The following is a 9,310-nucleotide window of genomic DNA, read 5'->3' as shown; positions in this document are numbered from 1 at the left end:
AGTGCTGTTAAAGTTTAATCATGTTCCTCTAATTCTGTGAATTTCTTCAAAATAAAACATCCCAAAAACTGCCAAACTATTACTTCTTAACATAACAAATCCTGTCTCAGAGAGTGTGTCTGATAAGCCTTCAGACCCATTGATCTGTTACTGCAACTGGACATCCTGGATCATGTTTCATGTCTCACTGGTAGGCTACCTGAAGCAACATGCACCCAGCGATGCAGACCCTTTTTTTAACAGACCGCCTGTGTTCCCTCTCCTTCATTTCACTCCCTTCTCATCCCAACTACCAGCCCCCACCCCGCCTCCAAATTAATGAATGAAATAAAAAAAGGTGGAAAAGGTGCAAATCCAACAAAACCGACTTTCCAGCTGATGTATGATGAGGCATTCAGAGACTGCATTCCAGATGTTTTTTCCTGCCGTTCACAGTGGTGCTGCTGTCCCAGTAGATGGCATCCTCTTCCCATAAATAGAATTCCCACTTTTCCTCAGACAGTGCTGGGCACCTGTAGCTCTGGGTATCTATTTAGAGGAGATCTTTCCAGTTCAGGCTGATGTTTCCCCAAACAGCTGATAAAGTTCACTGCTAGGCTGAAATTTACTAGGACAATGTTTTACTTCATCCAGTGAATATTATCTCTACTCTGACTTCACTGATAATATTTAGCAAGAACCTCATTTTCAGTACAGTATCACTAATCTCTATAAACAGATATCTGCATATAATTGCAGAATCTATAGGCAACAGGACTTTTTTTTTGGTCCCGGAAGCGTTCTGGTTTCTGTTTGTAGTCCGTTTGTAGTCTGAGTAGTATTGACCAATCACATTTGAGCAGGCTTTGGTGCAGAGGCAGAGCGCATTGGCCAAAACGCAATCTTGGAACCCATTGGCTATCGTATGATGAAGATTTTGCTTTTTATTAGGCTTTTTAAAAAAATTATCATTGTTCATATGCATACATCTGTTTATAGACACCAGCCAAAATGTTGTCTGGACCGTCTCAAGTTGTTAATCAGACTGTAAACAAAGACCGCTTCATGGATGTGGAAGTCTTGGCCCGGATATCTGTTATCCGAATATCCGCTGGCTACACTGGAAGCTCCGAAAGATTGCAGTATTATTGAATCTGTTTTAGTCTCTGCTCACTATAATAAGCAAGATGTCATCTCAAACATGTGACCGAAGGGAGATCAGATTAAGCCTTCAAAAGCCTTGAAAAATATTGCAGTTTTTGATTCCAAATGCAAATTTTGTGGTAAAGTTTAATTTCTACCACAGTGGCTTTTGACCTAACTGACAGGAACACTCTCAGGGAAAGCACTGCTAATCTCCACTCTCTGGTATCAGTTTTCTCCACACATTATTGTTTTATGAGGATGTTATGATGGAATTGGAGGAGAATAAGCTGTTAAATACTCTGCCTGGGAAGTTCCTCTGAGATAAACTGTTGCACAAGAGCCTGTGAGCATGTTTACAGCCTCTTCCTAACTCTGGACTGAAGGTGTTAGCCTTGGACAGCAAGGTAGGAGGGACAATCAGTGAGAAAAGTCGCCTCTTGCATTGGAATACGCAGAACACTTAGTGCAGCAACATCCCATGTTTATGATGTGTGTGTGTGTGTGTGAGTGAAACAGCTCTGCAGCTGAGTGGCAGTGCAGCCCTCACTGGACATGCATGTGTAGAATGGTTCATGTGTGATCAGGGAATCAAATAAAAGCCTCTCAACCTGTTTTTGTGCCTCAATCATGTGAACTTAACTGGAGAACGGTGATGGAGTGGGCCAGGTTATGTGAAAGGCATCAGAGGAGAGGGAGTCAGCTGTATGACATGAGGATGAGTTTGCCATCTACAATTACACATGTAAGATTTTTTTTAAGCTGGTTCTGATTTTTTAGACCCTTTTTTTCTTTCTTTCTTTCTTTCTTTTTTTCCCCCACTGTTTTTAGACTAATTCATTTTAAATGGAATCAAAATAAAAAAGATTTGGTATTTTCTGCCAGAATACACACTTCTCAGTGCAGAGAAGTCGTTGAAACAACACTGACAATATAAGCTGGTATAGTTGTTTTGTCACTTTTCAAAAATGCCTCCGGTGGGTGGAGCTGTGATGGGTGAAATGAACTCATGACCTCTGTATTTCTAAAATGAAACAAGAGGAATTTCTTTCACCTCACATTGTATTGGTGCTGAGGCAGAAACCTCAGAGACGGATATCTCAAAACCCAAACAAATAAGACTGAAACTATCTGCATGGATAGATAGCATTCAAATTAAGTGAGAGAATTTGTTTGTTTGTTGTTTTTTTTATCATCTGGATGAATTGAACATTTATAGTTAGAGAGATAATTCCATATACACATCTGTATCTGCTCATTCCAAAACTTCACTGATTGACAGCTGCACCCCAATCAAATGGAAATATTCTAGACAGATGTCTTGTCCATCATTTGATACAAATTCCCCCAAAATGTGGCCTGACTTTGAGATCTCCACTAGAATTGAAAAGAAGTTTTTGTTTAAAGGATGCGTGGGCACACAACAGGAGGTCACTGCAGAAGACAGACAGGAGTCTTTATGAGCTATCCTCTGACCTGCCTGCATCCTCTAGAGTTGTTTGACTCTCTCTCTCACACACACACACACACACATGGCTACACATCCGAGAGAACGCAAAAACCAACATGTAAACCATCTGACCTCCTCAGGTCAGAGCTTCCCACGGTCTACAGCAGCAGCCACCCTCCTGCACCCAGCTGAAAAAGTGAAATGAAAATGTATGATTTTTCACTTGAGTAAATGTACTAATGATAGATGTGGGGGTTCCTCTTTTCTCAGGGTTGGCACAAGGCCATCCTGGAGATGACACCAACATGTGTGGCCTTTCACAACTAAAAATAGACGTATGCCTTTTGATGGCTGCATCAGTGCAAGTGTGAAAGTTTCATGCGAAGCTATCATCTCTGTGTTTGTAAGTCATTACACATAAACTACATCGGATATTTGTTCACTATCTGGTAAGGGTCAAATATACAGTTAAAGAACTGTGCTTCATAACAACAATAGTTTTGAACATTTATATTTATGTTATAGTTGAATGGTAATGTGATTGATTTTCAACAGACAGTTTGGGTAATAATTTTACTGTTCACCTTTATTTTCTCTTCCAAGGAGGTTTGTCAGACCTGGAGCTTTGTTTCCAACCTGTCTAATAGCCTGACTACTCCTTTTTGTCGGCTCATTGGAAATCCTTTTTAGTGATCTCAACTACTAACTTGGTGAGTAGAATGTTGGTATTAACAGAGAAATAATGGCTAAAACTACAAAAATAAGACCCACATTGCATGAAACCAGATGTATGATTTAAAGCCACAGTGCTATCAGCTGGTTTAACCTAAAATTATCAGTCAAATCCTGTTAAAACCAGGCTAAAATGATGTAACAGTAGGTAGAGCTTTCAATTATTTACCCCTCAGCACCTTTACGGCCTCAGTATGCCTGAAAATGAGCATAATTTCAGATAGTCTCCCCTAGTGTGTGCTTGTTTGTACACATAAAAAGTGACAGAAGTAGTTGTGTGAAGAATAAAAAAGAGGCCCACTTCCACACACCTGGCCCATCACTGCATCAGGTGGCTATGGATGTCAGACTGGCTGAGTGGGATGCTGGACACCTTGAGAAAGGTGGTTTCAAATGTTGTGAGATGGTCTGACAAAAGAGGACTTTCTCCTTCCCTCTATGTTCTCACATACCCTTACAAAGTAGCCTACATCATTATCGTTACCTCACAGCTTCATTCAGACGTGACAGACAGCTTTACTGTGCTGCAGTGCAGTTAGCTAATCAAAGTCTTTCTATCTTCCCCCTCACTCACCTCCGCCATGCTTCAACGGACCATGACGTAACATTTTCATGTAAATGAACTGCCATATTGCGGCTCTTTATGACTGATTACTGATGTAACACAACAGTGATTCAACCCACAGCCATGATTTTATCTTTGTCATCTAAACACCTGCCTTCTAGGAGTGTTCCATGTCATCTCTTAGAATAAAAGAGAAATAAAAGTCTATTTCCCACCATTCATCGCTGCAAAGAGCCTGAAAACACTTGCCATACATGCAGATTTTTCTCTCTTTTCTTTTTTTCCCTTGTGGTTCGCCCCTATGCCCCTATGCAGCCTCTATCTATATCCAGCCTCTGTAATTATGTCAATGTAATGTTTGTATTTATAGGCAACTGCCACAGTGCTCTGGCAGCCGCTGTGTCCCAGCTGGGAAGCATTGGTCTGATGCTGCAGACTGGGAGCCCAGGGTTCTGACCTGGCTGGGACCAGCTTCTGAGGATCATTCACCTGTTGCTAAACCTCTGAGCCATGAACTTCAGGATGAAATTACAAATATTCTACATACATTGTGCATCATTTTATATATATTACCCCCAAATTTTCCCTGACATTTTTGGTGTCTTTGGAATTCGAAGTAAAATTCCCTAACCATCTGAACCAGTGGTTTTCAACCTGGGTGTCAGGACCCCCTTGGCGGGTAACACAGGGCCAATGTTCCCAACCTTTTCGGCTTGTTACCTTATAGCAAATCAATACCTACTCACAGCCCCTTGTTACAGGTTGCATATATCTGTTGTTATTTTCCCTCCTCAAGTTGTTTCATTTTAATAGTTTTCAGTTATGAAGAATTAAAACTCTCCAGTATTTTAGAAAAAAAGCTTTCAGGAATGTCAGGAGAAATAAACAGAATTTTGTGTCTTCTTTCTAGCTATTGTATGTTATTAATCAGCTTCCAACCCCTCAGATTTGTCTTGTGACCTCATAAGGGCTCCCGATCTCCAGGTTTGGAACCACTGTTTTAGAGAGTCACAAGCCAAATCTGAACTGCTACTTTTAAACCACAACCTTCAGGATAAATTAAGACCAATAGTACCATACCATGTAATATGTTCTCAACTCTCTCTCCACATCTTTGACAATTACACTCAAGACTCAGAAATCATGTTGTTCACTTAGTTTAATATGTACATTAAAATAAACTATTTACATTATATAAAAAAGTTTCTATTTACAAGGTAGTACATTTCTTCAAGACACAAACAAATAAGTCTTATTGCCAAAGACTGTGTAGCCCTTTGTCAATCAGGTGGCATTGAGATAGCATGCACTTCTGTGAGACTTCCTACTGTAAGACCCTGACTTTAACTTCTAGTAGACAACAGACAGACTCACAGACACAATATTCAATTCAAGCCTTAAAAGAGGACAGAATGAATGGCAGTTTTAGAAAAAAAAACATTGTCTCAAAGCTTATTTCACTTGCTGTTTACACTTACAATATAACACACAGAATCAAACTTTGATTGTCTTTAGCCAGTGGAGAATATGGCACTCGTAAGATGTGTAATAAAATGTTATAAAAGGCACTAATGGTGAAAATACAAAAAAAAAGATCATTGCTCTTCAAAGGATTGTCTGCTTCCAGTTGCTTCAGTGGCATGTGCCTGACATGTTGAGTGGAATGTTCCTTTTATTTTTGTTGTCTATATAAACAGCATTCCATACAAAAAGTAGTACCAGCTACAAAGTTTTTTTTAAAAAGGCTTTAGTCTGAACAGAGCTCATCTGTTTCTGTCATATTTGTTGTGTTTTTGCTTGTTGTTTGTGGTCATGTTTGTTTGTCATTTCTCTCATTTCAGAAAATAACATTAAATAATTTCTTTTACAAATATAAGAGAGCATCTCATGTGGATGCTCCTTTTGCCCCAATGAAAAATCACCATAATATTCCCATAATATACCTGTAGGTATTACAGTGTAGTCAATAGTGGCCTCATCATACTGTATTGTGGTTGATCCTGCAGTGGTACCACTATTAATATTCCTATAGGCATTTATGGCTGTGATATATTTGCATAGCATTCTTCTATAGCTGATCATAGGATTATTATAGTTCTTTTATCAGGCTGATGCGGTGCATAGAAGTCCTTGTCTTCTGTCTTTTTGTCCCTCGGGACTTTCCTCACATGTGCCTTTTCATGTGCAGGGCCAGATGGTCAGACCGGGAGAAAGCGCGTTCACACAGGTGGCACTGGAACGGCCGGTGTCCGGTGTGCTTCCGGAAGTGACGCGTGAGCTCGTCGGAACGAGCGAACTTCCAGCCGCAACCTTCCCAACTGCAGTGGTATGGTTTCTCTCCTGCAAGACAAAAAACACAACCGTGAGCAGCGTCATAGTTTGAAGCCAGGTCATGAGAAGACGATAAATAAATACAGGTGCACCACATTCGTGTGCAGAACTTACCTGTGTGTGTCCTGAGGTGCGCCTTCAGGTGGGAGCTCTTGGTGTAGGTCTTCCCACATCCGGCGAAAGTGCAGGTGTGTGTCGCTGTGCGTTTTCTCGGCCAGGACCGGCGACCCCTCTTTGGCTTGGTGTCCATCATTTCCAGCGGTGAAGACGGTGGGGTGAGCAGGACCCGCTGGCCGGCCGCCGGCTGCTGCTGCATGCCCATGGCCGCGTCGTCTCCAAACATGCCGGCGAACTGGTGATGATGGTGCGCCCCGGGGAAAGGGAGCTGAATCCCAGGGTGCGGGTGAGGAAATCCCGCGGCCGCGCTGCGGTGGTGTGGGTGGAAGCTCTGCGGGAACGTCAGCGAGGTGGAGTTGCACATCTGGGGCTGGTGGCACTCGGAGCTCATCAGGTCGTCCGGGCTGAGCGGCGGCGTCATGCTGCCCACCGCGGCCTGCGGGGAGTTGGCCAGCCGCGGCTGCTGCTCGTATGACATCATACAGGAGACGTTCCCCTCATGCTTGATTTTGGTGCAGCTCTGAGGAACCAGACCCATGACAGGTCCGTACGTGTCCATGGAGGCGGGCTCCACTTTGATGCTCGGATGCTCGGGGAATAATTCCTGAGTGGTCTGGAAAGGCGAGGAGCTGATCAAGAATCTGCCTTGGATGTTGGGGCTGTTCCCGGGGAGGAAGCTGGTATCCATGTCAGAGCGAAGAAGCTCCGCCATCAGACTGTTGTAGGGCGGCGGAGGGCTGTTCATGTCTTGGACAGAGGTGTAATTGGCCGGCTGCTGTTGCTGCTGGTGATACACGGGCGCCCCGGACTCCTGGGGCCGGTAAGACTCAGCCCCCGTCCCGGAGGCTGGCGCGCTGTCGGAGCCGGTGGTGTTGGCAAGAATAAACTCAAGATCCAAGAACTTATCCAAGTCCTCTTCGTCTTTTCTGCCCAGGCAGCTGCTGTCAATGTCGGGCACAATGCTGCCCATGCTGCCCTTCCACCTCTGGAGCGCGGACGAGAAAGGAGAATTAGTTTGCTTCAAAATTCAAAACTTAGATTTTTTTCACAGCACTTTCAAACAACTTATTAGAATAATCCACCCAGATAAATATTTGGAACACAGCGCAAAAATGGGCAGAGAGAGGGCTGAATATTACCAAGCCACTGAAACAATTCGTAACAGTAAACAACACAATTTAGCCACAATTTTACAAACTCCCAAATTTAAAATTTTGTAAAACATTTCCAGCAGACACTCAGCCCAAGTTCTGATAAGACAGACTGATACCAGCAAAATGCATGAAATTATGTGATAAAATCAAAACATCCCACTCTATCTGTGTACAAAACAAGCGCAAAACAGTGCTACTTACATCTTCCCAACATTTCTCCTTATGGTTGGCAAATGTAGAGATTGATGGTAAAATGGTCCCACTCAAGGCCATTTCCATGCGTTACAAAAAGTAGAAAAAACTTCCCTAAATAGAATAGACACTTTCTCAGTTTTAAAGGAAATCACTAGAGTCCACTGAGTCTCCAGAAAAAGCTACAGAGCGCGTCGCTTCTTCTGCCGTCCGATGAGCTGTTGCTCTTCACTCATGTGCAGCTGTGCGCCTGGAAGGAGCTGCTTTTCTTATAAATATTGTTCGCTGAACAAATCGGACCAATGCGAGGCTGGAGGAAGGAAGCGCGTCCAGGATGAGGACGCTGCGCACCGGCCAGCCCCCCTAAATTTAGCTTCGGTATAAAAGTCCGAGTTTCCCCGCGAGTCAGAGACAGAGGGCTTGTGGAAGAGACAGAGGAGGACTGGTGCGGAATGCTCTCACTCCTCCGCTGCGGGCAGCTACTTAACCTTCTCTGGGAAAAGGAGTCACGCCCCTCCGCCAAACCTATCCAACAACTGGCAGGGCAGAGAGGGAGAGACCGCCCCTAAACCAGCACCACTAAGACATAATAAGCAATTAACACGCGGTAGAAAAAGTGCAACGAAAACGATACTAAAGGGCACACAGGCTTCACACAAAGAGGAAGAGAGATGCTGCAGGTGCCATGCGTATTACGCATTTGGGTACGGTGCGCTTTTACGCGCACAGATAATGCAGCATTATTTCCGACAATTATCGTGTTCTAATGTGGTTGGCTTCATTTATTTATTTACAGTGTAGCTGGGCACATGACAACAAGCAATCTTGTTGGTATGTACAAATGCTGTCCCTTAAATATGAACCATCTTTTTGTCTCTTTGTCAGACAGAGGAATTCTGTTTCTGTCAGAACATGAAGAGGTAGCCTACTGAGAGCCTATGCGTGCCTCCGCTCAGGGTAGACTCCAAAGTTAAGGAACAGTTTCTCCACAAAACCTCCCCATTTATCCGTTCCTCCGCAGCTGAACAACCAGCACAGGATGTATTTTCTGCTGCAGGCTTCAGCCACCAGGAGCCAGCTGAGTCTCAGCTTTTCTCCCTTCACTTCACACCGCACAGTGAAGATATTCAGGTATCAATAAGGCGGCTGTCCGATATTCACACTGTTATCAATAGAGAGAACAAGATCAATGCACCCCCCTCCAACCCATCATTCATAAATGTGTACTCTTAACGCATGGCAGCATGGGATTTGTAAACAGAAAGTTACTGATTCCAATCTGAACATAATGACAGATTTCTTTTACTGTGCCCACAACGATGAAGGGAGGTAACCTCAACTGCTCCAGTGGCCAAAAATATCAAACCATATCAGAGTGTTGCTGAAACAAATTAAAAGCTGGTACTCAGTAAATTGGAAAAAATGACAAAACTGACATTGCATTATGCTTTTTTTGTGATTTGATAAATAAAAAAAGTATAATTCATGCACTGAAAATGTTACCTAAGTAAAGGAAAATATACTCTATTAAAAGCACTCATTTCACATAACAACCCCTGTTACTGTCCGGTTTGTTTGTACTGCTTTAAGCTGTTCTGATTTTCTCCCCCATGACTGGATTAACCTGCTAGGGGGCCCCAGGGCAAA

At 43.2% G+C, this 9,310-nt stretch overlaps 1 protein-coding gene across 1 annotated transcript; it reads right to left on the bottom strand.

Annotated features, from left to right (window-relative positions):
• Nucleotides 1–5,010: 5,010 nt before the first annotated feature.
• Nucleotides 5,011–9,084, bottom strand: LOC121900419 (Krueppel-like factor 2). The gene is made up of 3 exons (XM_042416729.1): nucleotides 7,673–9,084; nucleotides 6,315–7,302; nucleotides 5,011–6,209 (listed from the first exon to the last, which is right to left on the bottom strand). The coding sequence occupies exons 1-3, from the start codon at nucleotides 7,748–7,750 to the stop codon at nucleotides 6,034–6,036; spliced, it is 1,242 nt and encodes a 413-aa protein (XP_042272663.1). The 5' UTR covers nucleotides 7,751–9,084; the 3' UTR covers nucleotides 5,011–6,033.
• Between the last annotated feature and the right edge of the window lie 226 nt (nucleotides 9,085–9,310).

This window comes from Thunnus maccoyii, chromosome 7 (genome assembly GCF_910596095.1).
Source record: "Thunnus maccoyii chromosome 7, fThuMac1.1, whole genome shotgun sequence".
Classification (NCBI taxonomy): domain Eukaryota; kingdom Metazoa; phylum Chordata; class Actinopteri; order Scombriformes; family Scombridae; genus Thunnus; species Thunnus maccoyii.
Note: the sequence above shows the minus strand (reverse complement) of the source record. Positions and strands in the feature narration are given on the sequence as shown.

Coding starts and splice junctions, on each gene's coding strand:
- LOC121900419 (XM_042416729.1), bottom strand. CDS start 7,750: ATGGAAATGGCCTTGAGTGGGACCATTTTACCATCAATCTCTACATTT. Junction 7,303..7,672: donor AGGAGAAATGTTGGGAAGAT/GTAAGTAGCACT, acceptor TCCGCGCTCCAG/AGGTGGAAGGGCAGCATGGG. Junction 6,210..6,314: donor GCACCTCAGGACACACACAG/GTAAGTTCTGCA, acceptor TTTGTCTTGCAG/GAGAGAAACCATACCACTGC.